At 50.0% G+C, this 19,177-nt stretch overlaps 1 protein-coding gene across 1 annotated transcript in view; it reads left to right on the top strand.

The window, feature by feature from the left end:
• Vil1 (villin 1) overlaps nucleotides 1–19,177 on the top strand; it is a 31,746-nt gene that overhangs the window by 775 nt on the left and 11,794 nt on the right. The window contains exons 2-17 of the mRNA XM_051190463.1: nucleotides 5,411–5,496; nucleotides 6,206–6,280; nucleotides 8,291–8,487; nucleotides 9,520–9,628; nucleotides 9,748–9,858; nucleotides 11,159–11,361; nucleotides 11,461–11,539; nucleotides 11,672–11,770; nucleotides 12,602–12,755; nucleotides 13,355–13,455; nucleotides 13,535–13,672; nucleotides 14,997–15,155; nucleotides 16,034–16,213; nucleotides 16,719–16,864; nucleotides 17,713–17,857; nucleotides 18,303–18,491. Coding sequence (XP_051046420.1) covers nucleotides 5,422–5,496; nucleotides 6,206–6,280; nucleotides 8,291–8,487; nucleotides 9,520–9,628; nucleotides 9,748–9,858; nucleotides 11,159–11,361; nucleotides 11,461–11,539; nucleotides 11,672–11,770; nucleotides 12,602–12,755; nucleotides 13,355–13,455; nucleotides 13,535–13,672; nucleotides 14,997–15,155; nucleotides 16,034–16,213; nucleotides 16,719–16,864; nucleotides 17,713–17,857; nucleotides 18,303–18,491 — 2,160 coding nt within the window. The 5' untranslated portion in view covers nucleotides 5,411–5,421. The remainder of the gene's footprint in view (nucleotides 1–5,410; nucleotides 5,497–6,205; nucleotides 6,281–8,290; nucleotides 8,488–9,519; nucleotides 9,629–9,747; nucleotides 9,859–11,158; nucleotides 11,362–11,460; nucleotides 11,540–11,671; nucleotides 11,771–12,601; nucleotides 12,756–13,354; nucleotides 13,456–13,534; nucleotides 13,673–14,996; nucleotides 15,156–16,033; nucleotides 16,214–16,718; nucleotides 16,865–17,712; nucleotides 17,858–18,302; nucleotides 18,492–19,177) is intronic.

The following is a 19,177-nucleotide window of genomic DNA, read 5'->3' on the forward strand; positions in this document are numbered from 1 at the left end:
TCTGCTTCTGGTGGGCTCCCAGGCCCTGGCCAGCAGGAGGGTATCCTTTGTATAAGGAAGAGTGACCTAACCCTCTATGTTACTACACTCCTGTCCAATTACGAGCAGCATACTGGGAAGTAAGACTCATAGCAGTACCCTAGAGTTCCCTAAAGTTGTACCTCAAGAATAATAGAATAGTAAATAAGGAAAGATGGGTGGCTGAAGACATTGAGACCCTAAATCTCTCTAAAGCCAATCAGGTATTGTAGGTATAAGTTTCTATCCCTTCAGCAGCTCCCAAATAAACACACTGAGGCTTATATTAATTACAAATTCTTGGCTGATAGCTCAGGCTTATTATTAACTAGCTCTTACAACTTAAATTAACCCATTTCTGTTCATCTATGTATTTCAGCTGTATGTGTGCTAGTTGTGTACCTACTATGGGCAATGAGCTGGCAGCTACAAGCATGTGTGTAATTTGAGCACTTGAGAGGCTGAAGCAGAAGGATTGCTATGAGTTTGAGGCTAGCCTGGCTATAGTGTGAGATTTTGTCTCAAAAAAAAAAAAAAAAAAAAATCCAAAAAGAAACCACTACCATAAAAAAAAAAAAAAAATGCCATCTGTGTAGGTCATGGAACTTTGGGACTTTAGGCTTATGAATAGGCCTTTTTGCCACTAAGCTAAGAAAGACCTCAGCCTGGGACACAGTGGAACCCGAGAAAAGGACTCCTTGCCATCCTAAGAAACCCGGGCAGGCTTCCTGTAGGAAGTGTGTCCTGACTGAGTCCAGAAGAGTATAAAAGAGGTAGGGAAGCAAAGATCGGTCAACCTGGGGACCAGGCAGCAGCCAGGTAAATATTCTAGAAGGTAGAGTGCCAGAAGAGAGTGTGAATGGACAGACTGTTGGGACAGAAGGGAAGGAGGGAGGTGTCTGAGATCCTACACAAATCCTACACAGACTTTTGGTTTTCCTTTTGGTTTCCTGGATGCCAAGTATCCTCCTAGGGCTAGGTCCATGGAAGGGTGGGGACCCAGGGTAAGCCAGTGAGTTCAATTAGCCAGTGAGTTCAAGTTGAGGAACATATCCACCCCAGGTTCCTTGCTGGAAGTTCCAGGCCCTGGGTCCTCCCTGAAGTTTAGGGGAGATGGGTTTGTCAGAGAGAGAGGTGTTTGCTCTGACCAACGTGGGCACAGGAACAGCTGGAAGTGCCATGGGTTGGAATGCCACCTTGTAGAACCAGCCATTCCCACTTGGCCCTAAGGAGGCTGTCCTCCCTCTGTTTAGGCTGTTTAGGCTGTTGAGGCAGGGGTAGGATGGCCCAATCTCACTTTTCTTCAGGGAGAAGCAGCAAGCCTTTGTCCCCTCCTTGATGACAGCAAACGCCCCCATGTCTAACATTAGTTCATCCTGCTGCCAATTTTCTGCAGGACAGTTCATCTGGAAGGCCTCTGCTCCTAGCTCACCCGTGACCCACATCCCTCACCTAGAAAGTGCAGCCTTTTTTTTTTTTTTTTTTTTTTTTTTTGGTTTTTTTTTTTCTGTTGCTTTGGAGGCTGTCCTGGAACTAGCTCTTATAGGCTAGTCTCGAACTCACAAAGATCCACCTGTCTCTGCCTCCCAAGTGCTGGGACTAAAGGCTTGTGCCACCACCACCCTGTGTAGGAAGTGCAGTCTTAGAGAGTCATTGTAACAAAGATGGCAGGAGCAAAACAGAAAATACTGTTCATTGTACTCAAGCTGGTCTTGCTGAACCAAGAGGATTGTATGTGTGCTGTGTGTGCCCTTCATGTTAAGGAATAGGAGCTGTTGGAGGCCATGCAACAGGGATATCAAATGAAGTCAGGCCCATGGAGCTTCTGCAAACACAGCAAGCTGCCCCAGACGAATAGGTGGCCTGGACCACCAAGGGGCAGGCTGACCACAGTGGGCAGAATATCATAAGATAAGCCACCATGTAGGGCTCAGAAGAAGGAGGCCACAGGAGGTAAAGGCCAAGTCGTTTATTATCCAAGACATGACTCAAAGTCAAAGTGCACAGAGAGATTAGCTGGAGAGATGGAGCTGTCAACGTGGGGCACTTGACCTTGCACTTGTTAGTCACTAGGCCAAGGACCAGTCACAGAGGGTGACTGACACCTGCTCGGCTTGGGGCAGGCACGTGGAGAATGGTTGGCTCTCATCCTGGTGGAGAGCGTTGAGAAATGACATGAGAATAACCAGGCACAAGTAGTTCTCATTGTGGCTCACAACAGGAATCCTGGCCAGTTTTCAAAGGACTCAGGTCTCATCTCTGGCATAAATAAAGTATCCAAGCCCTGAGCCCCATTCTGGCCTAATTAAATCAGAGCCCCTGGGGATGCAGGCTCGGAGCTCAGGAGCATCAGTATTTTTAAAAAGCTCCCAGGTGACTCTGATCAGCAGCTGGAACAAACACTGCTACAAGTCCAAACAGAAAGAAGGACAGCTTGGGAAGGGGAGGCTTCTTTGAGCCCAGTGGATGGAGGGTAGTTAACAGTGGTGGCAGGTTCTCTCTGCCTGTCATCCATCCATCCACATCCACCCACCCACCCATCCATCCACCCACCCACCCACCCACCCATCCATCCATCCATCCCCACCCACCCATGCATCCATCCACACCTACCCACCAACCCATCCATCCATCCACACCTACCCACCCACCCATCCATCCATCCACACCCACCCACCCATCCATCCACCCACCAATCCACCCAACCATCTACCCATACCCACCCACCCACCCATCCATCCATCCTTCCAAACATTATCTTTCTCTTTACTCATTCCCTGCTTTCCTTCATTCATTTATGCATCCAACCGAGAACTGGTGTACTAAATGCTGGAGAGTTAATATTTAAAAATGACATTGACTGACTGTGTATATGTAGGCATGTGCATGCCACAGCACACATGTGGCAGAGAATGAATTTTTGGGTGTTGTTTTTCTCATTCCATTTGGGCCATTTTTCTAACACCTAATTATTGTTGGGAAGCATCTTACCAAGCCCAAGCTGGACTCAAGCCTGCAATATAGCCAAGGATAACCTTTAGCTCCTGCTCTTCCTGTCTCCACCTGAGTATTGGGATTATAGGTGTTGGATACCACACCCAATTTAATGCTGGGGATTTAGTACTGAGCAGACAGAAATGGTCCTTGCCCTTATAGGAACAGCTGGGCAACAGCTGGGTGTGGCGGTGTACGCCTTTAATCCCAAGCACTTGGGAGGCAGATCTCTGAGTTCGAGGCCAGCCTGGTTTACAGAGTGAGTTCCAGGACAGTGAGGGCTACACAGAGAAACCCTGTCCCCCAAATAAAAATAAAAATTATTCTGGGGGGGGCGGGCTGGAGAGATGACTCAGTGCTTAAAAGCGCTGGCTGATTCTAGGCAGTGATCAGTGATTGGAGAATGTTGGTGGGGCCTGGTGAGGGACAAGCATGCTTTCTTATATTATTATGGCAAATTACTCAAAAGATGGACATCCATCCATCCATCCATCTATAGAATATCCCAGGCTGCCTTGACCCTAAATTTATCCTATCTCTGTTTCAGCCTTTCACCCCAGTGCTGGGGTTACAGGTGTTCATCACCAACCCAGGTCATTTTATTCTATTTATTTATTTAGGAGCTGGGGGTGGGACTCCTCCCCTTCCCCAGCCTTATGCATGCTAAACAAGCTCTCTGCCACAGAGCTACAGCCCCAGTCCCCATTTTATCCTGATTATGTGACATTTAACACATTCAGAACGCTAGGCAACTCCCTCCACTCTCCAGTTCCAGCACATTCTTGTCATCCCAGTAGGAAACTCTGTGCCCACTAATACCCTATTCCCCTACCCAAACTTAGTAACCACAGTCTCTGCTCCATCAGATTTGCCTGTCTGACAAGGTCATGTAAATGGGATGATTTAATATGTATTCTTTTATGACTGGCGCCTTTCTCTTGGTACAGTTAGTGACGGGGACATGTGTCACTACTGTTCTCCATCTTATGGTTTAATAGTGTTCCTTTGTATGGACATACTACTTCCTGCTTCATTTCCTGATGGACATTTGTGGTCCCACCCACCACTACTATCACCACCACTCCCCCACCCCACCCCACCTTTTTTTTTTTTTTTTGAGACAGCGTCTTCTGTGTGGTTGTGGCCGGAGCTCACTATGTATTCCAGGCTGTGGTTGCTTTTGACACTCTTGTGAATAGAGCCGAGCTGCTGTGAACTCCAAGGACAATTTTCTTTCTTTCTTTTTCCTCTCTCTCTGTGTGTGTATGTGTGTGTGTGTGTATGCAGGTGCTCACACATAAGTATCTGTGTGTGGAAGCCAGAGAACAAACTCAGGTGTCATTCCTCAGGTATTAACCACTATTTAAAAAATCTTAATTGTGTGTGTGTGTGTGTGTGTGTGTGTGTGTGTGTACATGTGAAGGGATGCATGCACACTACAGCGCACATGTGTAGGTCAGAGAACAATTAGTTGAAGTTTTCTCCTTACACCATGTGGTTCCGGGAATTGCATTCACCTTCTCACTGAGCCATCTCCATACTTGCTGCTGCCATCCCCCCCTTCCCCCACTGCCCCCACCCCCACCGGATGGGGTCACCCACTGGCCTTAAGTTTACCAAGTCAGCTAGGCCATTGGCCAAGACAGGGATATGCTGGTCTCCACTGCCCAGCGTGGGATCACAAGCATACCCCACCACGTTTTCACATGAATCCTGGGGATAGGGCAAGCACTTAAACTGAGCAATCTCCCTGGCCCTTTTCTTTGCATAAAATCGGGCTTAGTGGTGCATATCTGCAATCTGAAATAGTGAGTTCAGGGCCAGCCTGGGCTACATGAGACCTTGTCTCAAAAAGCCTACAGAGCAGGGAGATTGAAACTAAAGAAGCTTAAACTGGGGTGGTAGTACACAGGACAGTCTGGGCTATGAAGCAAGTCCTTGTTTCAAAAGCATGGAGGGAGGATATCTTTTTATTTTTTTAAGATTTATTTATTTATTGTGTATCTAGTGTTCTGCCGGTATGTATGCCTGCAGGCCAGAAGAGGGAACACGATCTCATTACAGATGGTTGTGAGCCATCATGTGGTTGCTGGGCATTGAACTCAGGACCTCTGGAAGACTACCTAAATGTTCTTAACCACTGAGCCATCTCTCCTCCAGCCCAGGAAGGGTGTCTTTTAAGTGCCAGGCTCTGTAACAGGTACTAAGGGAGCCAAAGTAGGCACTTGAATGCGAGAGGTTACCATCAAAGCTGGAAGGCTGGAGACCAGACTCTAGTGGTTAAGAACCCCACCCCCCATCCCCACTAGGGGGCCGGCTTCCCTTCCTCCTTCCTCTAGGCTGAGACTGGGGCACTCTTAGCTCCATGGTCTTGGCTTTCACATGCCTTCTCCTCTAGGCTCATCCACCATGACCAAATTGACCGCTCAAGTCAAAGGCTCTCTCAACATCACCACTCCAGGGATACAGATATGGAGAATCGAGGTGAGCCCTGCCTGGAGGGGGTCTCTGGGATTCAGGAGGGTGGAGGAAGCCTGGCATTGCCCAGTCTCTTCCAGCCATGTTCTGCACACTTCAGGGAGATGCTGGGGCCACCTGAAGCCAGCTCCACACCCCTCCCCCTCCCCTTTTCTCCATTTCTTCTTCATCTGCCTTTAGCCCTCTCCTACTTCCTTATCCCCATTAACGCTGTCCTTCTCTGCTTGGTTTCCTCTTTAGCTCCCACCGTTTTCCCTCTCCCCCCCCCCTTCCATCCTCCCCGACCCTCCCTTTCCTCCACTTTTCATTCTTGGGCCCTGATATTTTTGATTTGGGGTATTTTGTGGTGCTGGGGTAGGAACTGAGGACCACACTTGGTAAGGACTCTGTCGCTAAGCAACACCTAAGCCTTGCTGGACCATGCATCCTCAACACCCATCCTCCTACATATCCTGGTCAGATTCCCTACCTGGTGGTTCTAGTAGCTCCTGTGACATCTTCCTGACCAGGATCAGTTCACTCCTCCCTAGGTAGTCTGATGGTATCCTGCTCCTGGGAGACCACTGTATTGATCCCAAACTTAGTGCAGCCACATAATCGGCGCAACACACAACAGCCTAGGATGGCTGGACCCAGGCGTCCTATACCTTCCGTCTCCCAGCTAGGCAAGACTACATGTTTGCCACCATGGCGACTGTGACCTTTCTCTCCTCAGGCTATGCAGATGGTGCCTGTTCCTTCCAGCTCCTTTGGAAGCTTCTTCGATGGCGACTGCTATATAGTCCTGGCTGTAAGTAGGAAATAGAGAGAAAAGCCTGCTGGGTATTAGCTCTGGAGCCATGAACTCATTCAGTCTTATGGGACCTTCTGAGTTGATTCACTTTTTATTATTATTATTATTATTATATTTGGGGGGGTGTATATGTGTTTATGCATGCCATGGAGAAGGTGTGGAGTTCAGAGGACAACTTGGGGAGTCAGTTCTCTGCTTCAGCTATGTGGGTTCCAGAGACTGTACTGAAGCCATCAGCCAAAGTGCTGAGCCATTTCAATGGCCCTGGCCCACCTCCCTAAAACCCACAGCCATCTTCATACTCCTTCCTGATATTCGCACACCCTGGCACCACCTACACTACTAAGGACATTTGTGCTTTTCTTATATTGATTTGCTTCTGATTTTGAATGTTTTTTTCATAATTATGCTTACTTATTTATGCATTTATTTGTGAATCTGTGCATACATGTGTATTTATATATGGTTGCACACATGCCAAAGTGCACATGCTGTCACAGGATAATCTGCAGGGGTCAGGTCTCTTTTTCTGTCATGTGGGTCCCATTGAGTTCTCTTGCCTACCTTGCTTCTAAATTTTGAAGATATATGTTAAACAATTAACCCCATTCTTTTATTTATTTGGTTTGTGGGTTGAGACAGGGTTTCTCTGCTTTGGAGATTGTCTTGAAACCTGCTCTTTAGACCAGGCTGACCTCGAACTCACAGAGATCCTCTTGCCTCCTGAGTGCTGGGATTAAAGGCATGAGCCACCAATGCCTGTCTTAACAATTAACCACATTCTTACCTTAAGTGAAAGGCTGAAGCATGTGTCACAGATTGAAAACAGCTATGGTGTATTTATACAACCATTATGTATGAAGCAGGTATTTGTGTCCACAGAATGTCTATGGATCCAACTAACTATGGCTCAAAAATATTTAGAAAAAATTCATCTGGGGGCCTGGAGAAATGGCTGCTCGGTTAAGAATGCATACTGTTCTTGTAGAGCACCTGTGTAGGTTGGCTCACAACTCCTATAACTCCACTTCCAGGGGATCTGATACACACACACAATTTTAAAAATTTAATGGATGGCTAGGCAGTGGTGGTGTACACCTTTAATTCCAGAACTCAGGAGGCAGAGGCCGGAGGATCTCTGTGAGTTCGAGGACAGCTTCCAAAGCCGCAGAGAAACCCTGTCTTGAAAAACCAGTAATGGTAGAGTACTGACCTGGCATCCAGGATGCCCCGAGTTTGATACCTAAGCCCTACATGATGGATGCATTGGCATGCAGGCCAGTAATCCCAGCACCTCAGAGGTAGAAAGAAAAATCATGGGAGGTCATCTTCCATCCCAGAGTATTCTTGCCCAGATTGGGTTACATGAGACCCTGTATCAACAACAACAAAACAATAACAACAAAGCTAATTCTTGAGCCAGGGAGATGGCTCAGCAAGTCTAAGTGCCCGACTCCCCGAGTTCAAAACCTTAAGTCCAGTAAGAGAGGACCAACTCCCAAAAGTTGTTCTCTGACCTCCACATATACACCAGGACATGCCTATAACTGTGCTTAAACACACATAGCATAGGCATGTACACACATACACATACATGTACACGAATAATTTTTAAGCATAGCAAGATTTTCCAGATTTTATGCCAACATCAGACACCATTTTACAGAAGGGACTTGAGCATGGACAGTATAGAGCATCCATGGAGGTCCTACCCCTCACAGACAATGAGGAACAATTGTAACACATTTGTTTGCCCATATAGTCTGTCACCTCACTGGCCTCTGATAGTCTGCACGCATCAGTCCACAAGAGTTATTTTCAAGGTGAAAACAAGTTCCGGAGAAGGGAGAGCCACTTCATGTTTTCTATTAGTAATCAGTGACTGAGCTGGGCCACAAATCAGGGCTCCTGACAGGCTCACCTGTGGCCCAGGGTCCAAGTCTGTGGGATGGGAGAGGGGACCATGGGAACCTAGGTCTCACTACACAGATGTCCCCCCTCCTCCAGATCCACAAGACCAGCAGCACCCTGACCTACGATATCCACTACTGGATCGGCCAGAATTCATCCCAGGATGAGCAGGGGGCAGCTGCCATCTACACAACACAGATGGATGACTACCTGAAGGGCCGGGCTGTCCAGCACCGCGAGGTCCAAGGCAACGAGAGCGAAACTTTCCGGGGCCACTTCAAGCAAGGCCTTGTGTAGGGAGGGGTGCAATGGGGAGGCTCCCAAGCCTGGTCGGTGGGGGGGAGGGGCTGGGACTGGGCTGAAGAGTCAGGGACACTAAAGCCTACAGTATGAGACTGGACAGTGGGAAGTGACCTGGGCCAGGAAGGAAGCTCTGGGGATTGTGGGACGCTCCTATGGTTTTTGCTCATTTTTCTCCAGCTTTTCACTCCTCACCTTTATTTCCGCTGTTGCCCTGACCTGGACCCTGTCCCTCTGAGTCTACTTTCGCCTGGCTTACCCCTTGAGCTCCTCTAAAATCCTGTGCTATGGCCGGTGAATTCTGTACTTTAGCTTCTGTTTAAGTGTCTGGTAATGCCCAGTGCCTGAGACTCCCCAGCTATCACAGCGAGCCCCGCCCTTCAGACCATCACACTGAGTCCCGCCCCTCAGTCTAACTCACAGCTGGCTGCTCCCTCTTCTCTAATCAGGCCTTTCCCTAACAACCTACACCTTCTACCTTTTCTAGAAAAGTTTTACATTCTGTCGGGCTGAATTTTCTCACTGAGACACCTGCTTCTCCAGAGCCGAATTGCCTTTTCGTTGTAGAAGACCGAAGCTCACCAATCAGCCCTAGTCCCTACCTCCCCTTTTAGTCTTGCTCTTTTCTGCCCATTGACACAGCCCAGCGTTATTCTCTAGACATTTGAGTGGTATCACTCCCTTCTTCCACTTCAGCCCCCCCCCCATATCTGGGGCCCTGACCTTATTCCCATTTTCTTTTCTCCAGATCACCATGATTATTTTTGTATAACCCTTCTGTAGGGCAGGGAGCTAGGGCAAGGGGCAGGAAGACCTACATTGCAGGCTCAGGTGCAATAGCACGCCACAGGCCAACCAAGGGCTCACAGGACACTGAACCCGGGTGTAACTTTGATGTTTGAACCTTAAGTATTTCCTTTGCCTCAGCCTGTCCCAGTTGGGGCCTCAGAGGGCCCCAAGCAGCTCAGGACCACGGCATACCTCCTTACCCAATGCCTTTGAGTCAGTTTTCCTTTCTTTCCCAGGATCAAGAAAGGAGGAGTGGCTTCTGGCATGAAACATGTGGAAACGAATTCCTGTGATGTCCAGCGACTGTTGCATGTTAAGGGCAAGAGGAATGTGATGGCTGGAGAGGTGGGCTAGCCCAGCCAGGGCACTAGCTATGAACTTAGCAGGGCTGAGGAAAATGCGGGTGGCTAGAAAGGATGCTGATGAGTCTCTCAGTGGGCTCTGGACCTCCCTGTGTCCTCTAGGTGGAGATGTCCTGGAAGAGTTTCAACAGAGGGGATGTCTTCCTGCTGGACCTTGGCAAGCTTATCATCCAGTGGAATGGACCAGAGAGTAACCGCATGGAGAGACTTCGGGTAACCCTGACAGGGCACCTCATCCCTGTAACTCAGCATCATCTGCCCTAGTCAAGCCTCTGCTCTCCCCCCAGCTACCCCCTCCCCACAGACTTCTCTCTGGTACTTCTGGGTAGGAGTGAAAGTAGACCAGAGTCTTCATGTACGGGAAGAGCCATGCTGCTGTCTGTACTTGCGACTAATCCTTAAGGTGGGATAGGTCTCTGTAGTGTGGCAGACCCCATGCTCAGCCTTGGGTAGCCAGGGATGGATGAAGGTGCAGAAGCTGCCATCCTGTCAAAGAGCCACATAAGAAAGAGAACTAGAGGAATGGTTGCTGGAGGAGTGTGGCACTAGGCATGCAGGGAGAGGCTTTGGGGATCAGATAAGATTCGAGGGTAGGAAGGTGGCCTGGTAGGGAGTCCTCCAGCTCAGCAGGATCATGGTGAGCAGGCAGCAGGTCTCACAGGCCAGCAGGTTGGGCGGGGGGAAGGGTTAGGTCTTTTTTTTTTTTTTACATGGTATACCCAGCTAATGAAGTTCATCTGAATTCAGAGTAGAAATGGGCTGGGGAGATGACCAGGTGGAATCTAGGCTTCATTTTGTTTGGGACGAGAACCCACAGCCTTATGCTTGAGAACAGTAGGAACAGTGGAGGGCCAGATCCTGCCTGAGATGGGGAAGATCTCAGGGAGAAATAGGGCACTGCTGGCTATCTGAAGAGGGTCTGTCCTATGAAGAGAGCTGGGAACTAGGCTGGAGCCAGAAGCACGAGTATGAATATCCACAAGGGTTGAGGGTCTCCAAAGTGCCCACGAAGGGAGGGACTTTGGGCTGAAAAAGAGTGAGCTACAGTGTGCATGCACATGGAAGCTGGCACCCAGGGGACTATGTGTGCATATGCATGCTTATGGGAACTTTCATGGAACTGAGCCACGTGTGTAAATGTGTTTGTGTATAGGTATGTACATGTGAATGTGTACTGAGAGTGTGTGTCTTGGGTAGGCTGAGTGTGGTACTAACATCTTTAAGGGTTAGCTTTTGTACAAAACCATGGATTCCCAACACCCAACAATGTCAAAACTAAGGGCCCAGCAAGACCATCCCAAAGCACCCCTAATCCCACCCCCACCCCCTGACCACCCACCTATGAGGAAATCTACTTTCCCATGGCTTCCTACTGTTTCCAACAAACACCTGAAAAGCCTTGTCTCCACCCCTTGCAGGGTGCTGTGGGGTTTGCCTAGCAGAATTCAGAGTAGTGAACACTACTACACTATCTGCTGCCAACCCTCACGGACCATCTATGACTTTCCCGCAGGGCATGACCTTGGCCAAAGAGATCCGAGACCAGGAACGGGGTGGGCGCACCTACGTGGGTGTGGTGGATGGGGAGAGTGAAGGGGACTCTCCGCAGCTGATGGCAATCATGAACCACGTGCTGGGCAAACGCAAGGAGCTTAAAGCAGCGATTTCTGACTCGGTGGTTGAGCCAGCAGTTAAGGCTGCACTCAAGCTGTACCAGTGAGTTCCGGGCTGGGGCCTTCCTGGGTGCTAGGGCCTTGCTGGGGCAGGGTGTTCTGGCTGTGGCACCTGCTATCCATGCCTTGATTTGTTCTGCAGTGTGTCTGACTCAGAAGGAAAACTGGTGGTTAGGGAAGTTGCTACACGGCCGCTTACCCAGGACCTGCTCAAACATGAGGTGAGAGGGTCTGGAGGACACCTAGTGAGCGACACCTACGAAGTGTTAAAGCAGATATAGGAGAACTGACACCGCCTAGCTCCCCCTTATCAACATCACAGACTCATTTAGTTTTTGTTGTACTGACTTTAGGACTGTTACATCCTGGACCAGGGAGGTGTGAAGATCTTCGTGTGGAAGGGGAAAAATGCTAATGAGCAGGAGAGGAAGGGAGCCATGAGCCAGGCCCTGGTAAGGAAAGGGTCTAGCCCAATGGTTCACAAGCTTCCTAACACTGTGACCCTTTAATACAGTTCCTTATGGTGTAGTGACCCCCAAGCATAAAATTACTTCATCGATACATTATAACTGTAGTTTTGCTACTATTGTGAATCATAATATAGATATTTGATATGCAGAATATCTGATGTGACCCCGAAGAGGTCAAGACCCACAGGTTGCGAGTTTCTGGCCTAGCCGCAGCAGTAGAACAGGTGATAGCACCAGGCAGAGTCCAAGGAAGATTCTGGTAGGGCAGGGCTGGGGGCAGATGGACCCTGTTGTTGGGGGCTGAGGACCATAGGTCACCAGCTTCCTGGTTCTCAGCATATAACTGAGCTGACCACCAGCCAATCCTGGCCCTCTCCAGGGTATTGGGTGTCTCGTCCCATGCCAGAGCTTGGCTTAGAGAAGGGAATGGCTAGTCTTCCTTCAAAAGGATTGCGTGGGCTTGGAGCCAATGCCTACTCAGGGTTTGTGTCTGCAGTCAGTGTTGGATTGGAGTGGGCTCTAGAATTAGAATAGAGGAGGTGTAGTTAAGCTAGGGGTCAGAGCTGTTGGTATTAGAGTTAGGTGTGGGGTCAGTATAAGACTCAAGGTCGAGGTTAGAGTGTTAGGTCTGGTACACTATCAGGCCTGGCCTTGATTGGAGTAGGCTAGTAGGGTTAAGTTTGGGGTCAGCATTGGGGTTGAGGCTGGGCAGGTTCAGGGTTGGAACCAGGTGGATCTGGCTTTGGCTTGCATGGGGGTGTGGAAACTAGGGACAGGAGGCGATAGCCTCCAGTGGCCCCCTTGTTTTCCCAGAACTTCATCAAAGCCAAGCAGTACCCACCGAGCACACAGGTTGAGGTGCAGAACGATGGGGCCGAGTCAGCCATCTTCCAGCAGCTCTTCCAGAAGTGGACAGTGCCCAATCGGACCTCAGGCCTGGGCAAAACCCACACAGTGGGCTCCGTGGGTGAGAACCCACGCCTCCTGCCCTCCTTTCCCAATGCCCCTCTTCCACACACATTTCCCCTGGATCTCAGCTCCCTGGTGGCTACTGAGAGACCAGGGGATGAAAGAAACTCAAGAGTTAAAAAAAAAAAAAAAAAGGGAATTCAAATGACTTGTCTTTCATGTGGAATGGAGTTGAACCTCCCAGGGAAAAAAACAACCTCTCACCAGACTATTTGCTGAGGGTGAAGTGTGTGCCAGACCCTGAGGGAGGAGTTCAAATGAGAGGACAGCCTGCAGCCTCCATCACCGGGGGTTTCCTGCCAAGCTGGAGGCAAGGCATTTCTTGCCCACTGAAAGCTATAGCGATTAAATAAAGCTCTGCCCTTGGCCCTCAATTGTCCTCAGTGGCTTCCCCGGGAGCCACTGATTAGGTCAGTGCCTTAGGGGCAGGAGCTGTCACTTAGCTCTACTGCTCTCCAACTGTGTGACCTTGCATAGACAGAAGAATCTGTCTGGCTTTAGTTTCCTATCTGTCCTGTGGGTCTACGATTACCATCCAGTACTCAGAACTGTAGAGAGCACCTCAGCTAGTGACAGTTGCTGTCCTCATCTCTCCAGCCAGGGTGGAACAGGTCAAGTTTGATGCTATGTCCATGCACGTACAGCCTCAAGTGGCAGCCCAGCAGAAGATGGTGGATGACGGGAGTGGGGAAGTACAGGTAAGGGAAGGAAAAGGCTGACGGAATGAGGGCCGTCAAACCCAGCCTGGACCTCATGCAGGACTGATTCTTGTCCCAGGTGTGGCGCATTGAGAACTTAGAGCTGGTGCCTGTGGATTCCAAGTGGCTGGGCCATTTCTATGGTGGAGACTGCTACCTGCTGCTCTACACCTACCTCATAGGAGAGAAGGAAAACTACTTGTTGTATATCTGGCAGGTGAGGCCCTGCCCATCCCACCTGCAGCACAGCTGCCCAGCCCCCCATCCCACCTGCAGCACAGCTGCCCAGCCCCCCATCCCACCTGCAGCACAGCTGCCCAGCCCCCCATCCCACCTGCAGCACAGCTGCCCAGCCCCCCATCCCACCTGCAGCGTAGCAGGTGTATCAGATGTCTGAGTGCAGGGAGTGTGATATTTTTCTGAGGATGGAGCATAGATTGGGGGTTAGGCATGGGTTTGAGGTAAGCCAGGGCTGGGCTGGGAAAGGGTTAGAGTTGGAGTTGGGGCCAGAAAGAATCACAGTCTATTGGGGTCAGGCTTCTGTGTATGCTTGATGGGGAGGTTATGGGTCCAGCCAGGCCAGATTTGGGGATGTAGTTTAGTTGCTGGAGTGCTTGCCTAACTAAGCTCTAGGTTCAGCCCTCAGCTTTGCATTTAACCTAGTGTGGTGGCAAATACTTATAGCCCCAGCACTCAGGAGGTAGAGAAAGGAGGATCAGTAATTCAAGGTCAAGGTCATTCTAGTCTATATAGCACATTCCAGGCCAGCCTGGGATACATAAGACCCAGGGGGGGGGGGAAACCGGGGCATTGGTGGCACACATCTTTAATCCCTGCACTTGGGAGGCAGACACAGGCGGATCTCTGTAAATATGAGGTCAACTTGGTCTTCAAAGCTCATTCTAGGACATCCAGGACTCTCCCATAGAAAAACCCTGTACTGAAAAACAAAACAAAATAAAAATGGATGAGGCCCAGTGCAATGGCATATGGTTTTAGTCCAAGCACTCCTGTGGCAGAGGCAGGTAGGTCTCTGAATTCCATGCTGTAATATTCTATGTAGCAAGCGCCAGACCATCTAGCAATATACAGTAAGACTCTGTCTTAAAAGAACAAAATTTTAAAAACTGGGTAGCCAGAGAGATGGTTCAGTGGGTAAAGGGGCTTGCTGCTGCATGTGCATTCCCTCTCTCTCTTTCCCTCTCCCTCTCTCTCTGTCCCTCCCTCCTCCTACCTCCTCTTCCCCCATCCCTCTCTCTCTCTCTCTCCCTCTCTCCTATTGTTTAGCTCTCACTGTCTTGCTGTCCTGGAACTTACTATATAGATCATGCTGGACTTTAACTCACAGAGATCCACCTGCCTTTGCTTCCTGAGCACTGGGATTAAAGGTGTACACCGCCATGCCTAGCCCATACATGTAAACACACATGTACATACTTTTAAACAGTATAATAAAATACTTAAAAGTGGGTTGGGCTATAGTAAAGGCAGAGGATAGGGTCAAGCTCAGGACCCCATCCCTCCTGCTTGCTTATTTCCAGGGCCGCCAGGCCAGCCAGGATGAAATTGCAGCCTCAGCTTATCAAGCTGTCATCCTGGACCAGAAGTACAATGATGAGCCAGTGCAGATCCGGGTCACAATGGGCAAGGAGCCGCCTCACCTCATGTCAATCTTCAAGGGGCGCATGGTGGTTTATCAGGTACAGCTGCTGAACTCCGAGAGTGAGGCATCCAGGAGATGGGGAAGGGGTTGTATGGTGGGCATGAGGCTGGGTGAAGCTTGCTCCTCACAGGAGTGGTCCCTTGTCATATATAAACTTGGTGATAGAAACCAGCATGTTTGCTTTAGAGCCACAGGGAAGGGGCCCTCACTGTGTACAAATGCTTTTTACCCTTCTCAATGTCTGCTAGTGAAAAAAAAAAAAAAAAAAGGTTTTTTTTTTTTTTTTTTTTTTAGGGGGGGTGGCTATATTTGCTGTACCTGCCCAACAAAATGATCCAGGCATCTCGTGCAGCTGTTTAAGCAATACTCTGTTTATGGTGAACCTTCTAAGCACATAGTCTTTTGCAACTCAGGAAGTGAAACGAGACGTGACGGGAGAACACTTGTTGGGAGGGGACGGTTGGGAGGGGACCGTTCCGGAGAAGCAGTGAGGACCCAGCACTGTGTAGTGAAATGCCAGGGATGGAAGCTGACTTCCATGGGAGGCAGAGATGCATGCAGCAACGGTAGAGAATTGGTGGTGGGAAGGACTTCAGAGAGCTCCACGAAGGTAGAATTGAGGGATTAGCTTGCAGAGGCACAGGAAGGCCTATGACCTCTGCCCTGAGGGCTTGTGGGAGCAGAGGAAGAGATCACAAAGACAGACTGTGTCTTCATTTTAAGTTTCATGGGCCTTTAAGGGCCAGCAGAGGACCTGGGTTTGCCACAAAAGCAGTGAGTGAGTGGAGAACGCCTGAAGCGTTTGAGCAGCAGAGTCCAGATCAAGGCCGTTCTGGAGCTGGCTCCTCACCCTTTTCTCTCTGGGTACACTTCGTGTCATCACGTCACCTTCCTGCCTTCCCCTCATGCCTGCAGGGAGGTACTTCCCGAGAGAATAACCTGGAGCCCGTGCCCTCCACAAGGCTGTTCCAGGTCCAGGGGACCAGTGCCAATAACACCAAGGCTTTTGAGGTTACAGCGCGGGCCGCCTCCCTCAACTCCAATGATGTCTTCATACTCAAGACTCCATCCTGCTGCTACCTGTGGTGTGGGAAGGTGAGGGACTACCGGCCTCCCTACCCATACCATCAAGGCACCATGACATGAAGCAGGTCCTAGGAACCCCTCAGTCACAGAACAGATCAGAGCAAAGCTGGGAGACTTCCAGATGATCAGGTCCCACTCAGCTCTACTGTGGCAGCCCAAGGGTCTTCCTTGTGTAGCTCTGGCCTTGAGTTTTTGTCAGGATCAGCCTTTCCTGTTCCTTTCATATGAAGCACCCATCTGTTAGCACTCCCCTGCCTCGGCTCTCTCCTTGTCTTGTCCCTTGTGCTGTCTCTCTTACTCTGAATGGGGTGCATCCCTCAGCTTCTCTGCTATTCCTTAGATTGTTAAGGATGTGGGAGAGTGAGAGCTGTCCCCTGGTGGGTGTGCTTGGCATCCTGATCCAGAAGGATCCTCTCAGACCCAGGAGCTCCAGCAGAATATAGCAGGGAGGGTGAGGAGGAGGGCGGCACCAAGGTCGGTCTTCCTTACAATAATGACCTCCCTCTTTCCCCAGGGATGTAGTGGGGATGAGCGGGAGATGGCCAAGATGGTTGCTGACACTATCTCTCGGACGGAGAAACAAGTCGTGGTGGAGGGGCAGGAGCCAGCCAACTTCTGGATGGCCCTGGGCGGGAAGGCGCCCTACTCCAGCTCCAAGAGGTGACAGTCCAGCACCTCTTCCCACCCCAGAGCCCCTAGGAGGCTCACACAGGGGCTGTGTGACAGGCTCCCTGGGTTGAATATGGGGCAGCATACCCTTGGGGCATCTGGGTGTGAGAAACACCCGTGCTGCGCACTATGCAATGCTTAGGGCTAGGCATGAGCCTTTCTCTAAAACGGGGATGTTCAAGAAAGCAGGCCTGGGCTGAAGAGATGGCTCAGAGGTTAAGTGCACTGCCTGCTCTCGTAGAGGTCCTGAGTTCAATTCCCAACAACCACATGGTGGCTCACAACCATCTGTAATGTGATATGGTACCTTCTTCTGGTGTGCAGGCATACCCGCAGGCAGAACACTGGATAAATAACAGACATAAATAAATAAATCTTAGGAAGGGAAGAAGAAAAGAAGAAGGAGGGGAGGGAGGGAAAGTAGGGAGGAAGGAAGAGTTGGACTTCAGAAAGAAAGTGCTGGAACCCAAGCCCTGCCCCTAGAGACTGACACAGGCCCCAAAATGCTGTGGGACAACAGCACAAGTTACTTTCTAAGGGACATCCATGTTCTACAACCCTCTAGTTCAAAGGCAAAAGGCCTGTACTGTAGTTGCACTGAGTACAGAGAGACAGTAGGAAGATAGCAGGAAAAACTATGGGTGAGCTCCTGGAAGGCACGTCCAGAAAAGCAGTGGGGATTTGTCTCGAAGCACTGTTGAAATAAGAGGGGACTCTTTTGCCAGCCATAAGACAGGACTTGGGGAGGAGATGGCCTTTCCATGTAAGCGTCCTTCAGCTCTTCAGCCCTTGTGTTTCTCAAGCCTCCATGCCCCATCTTGCTTCTGCCCATCCTACAGGCTGCAGGAGGAAAACCAAGTCATGACCCCTCGGCTTTTTGAATGCTCCAACCAGACTGGGCGCTTTATGGCCACAGAGATCTTCGACTTCACTCAGGATGACCTGGAGGAGGAGGATGTGTTCCTGTTGGATGTCTGGGACCAGGTAGGACGAGAGGTCTGGAAACTCTTTCTCCACCTTGGTTCCTAGCACCAAGAGACCCCAGTGGCTCTAGGGTAGGAACATCAAGGTCTGGGAGCCTCTATTCTTCCTTCTAAAGAGGAAGAAAGAGAGGGCCATACCCTGATCGCCCCACGACTTCTTTATTTCCTGTGGAAGGAAGTGGGAAAGTTGTCAGGCATCTTGGGCTCTAGGGAAGCAGAGTGCCACATAGCCACAGACTGTCTAAGGAGCAGCACCTGGCCAATCTCACCTTCCAGATGTAAAGTCAAGGTCCAAACAGGCCTTGCTTAAGGTCATTAGCTGAATAACGACAGGTCTTCCTGTCATTGGACATCAGAGATGAGCCAAGGCAGAGCCTATGGGCATGGGGAATGGCCATGCTGCTCACCATGCAGGAAGGACTGAGGGACCTCGGGGCTCTCCACAGGTCTTCTTCTGGATAGGGAAGCATGCCAACGAGGAAGAGAAGAAGGCTGCTGCCGTCACTGTGCAGGAATACCTCAAGACCCACCCGGGAAACCGAGACCCCGAGACCCCTATCATTGTGGTGAAGCAGGGACATGAGCCCCCCACCTTCACAGGCTGGTTCCTGGCTTGGGATCCCTTCAAGTGGACTGTGAGTAGCCCAGCCAGTTCTCATGGCTCAGCATACCCTCCCTCCAGGTGGTTTTCATGGCACATACTGGTCAGGGATGATGGTACAAGCCTGCCATCCCAACGTTTGGGAGGCAAAGGCTGGAAGATCAGAAGTTTAAGACCATCCTTGGCTGCATGGCAAGTTGGGGGACAGCCTGAGCTAGCTGAGACCCTATCTTAACAACCTACCAGCAAAACAAAATACCTAGCACTTGTAGGCACAATGGACGAGGCATGCCTGTGTTTCTGGCACCTGAAAACAGAAGTAGGAGGATTTCAAGTTCAAAACCAGTCTGAATGACATGGCAAAGAACAAAACAAACAAAACAAAAAAAAGTTGTGGGTGTAGCTTAGTGGCAGTGTGTGTGTGTGTGTGTGTGTGTGTGTGTGTGTGTGTGTGTGAGAGAGAGAGAGTGTGTGTGTGTGTGTGTGTATGTATGTGTGTGCGCAGGGGCTGGCATAGTTAGTGCCCTGATTTGTGTTTACTAAGCTGTGGGAAATTGATTAGAGTTAAACAAAATTCAAGATTCAGTTCTTCACAGGGTGCAGTTGTGCCCAGCACCTTCAGGCAGCCATTGTGACAGCACATCCAAAGGACAGTTCTTGGCTAACACGGAGAGTCCTTGGTGCCAGCAGAGGACACACCTGCTGCTCCAAAGGACAATC

This window comes from Phodopus roborovskii, unplaced genomic scaffold, assembly GCF_943737965.1.
Source record: "Phodopus roborovskii unplaced genomic scaffold, PHOROB, whole genome shotgun sequence".
NCBI lineage: Eukaryota > Metazoa > Chordata > Mammalia > Rodentia > Cricetidae > Phodopus > Phodopus roborovskii.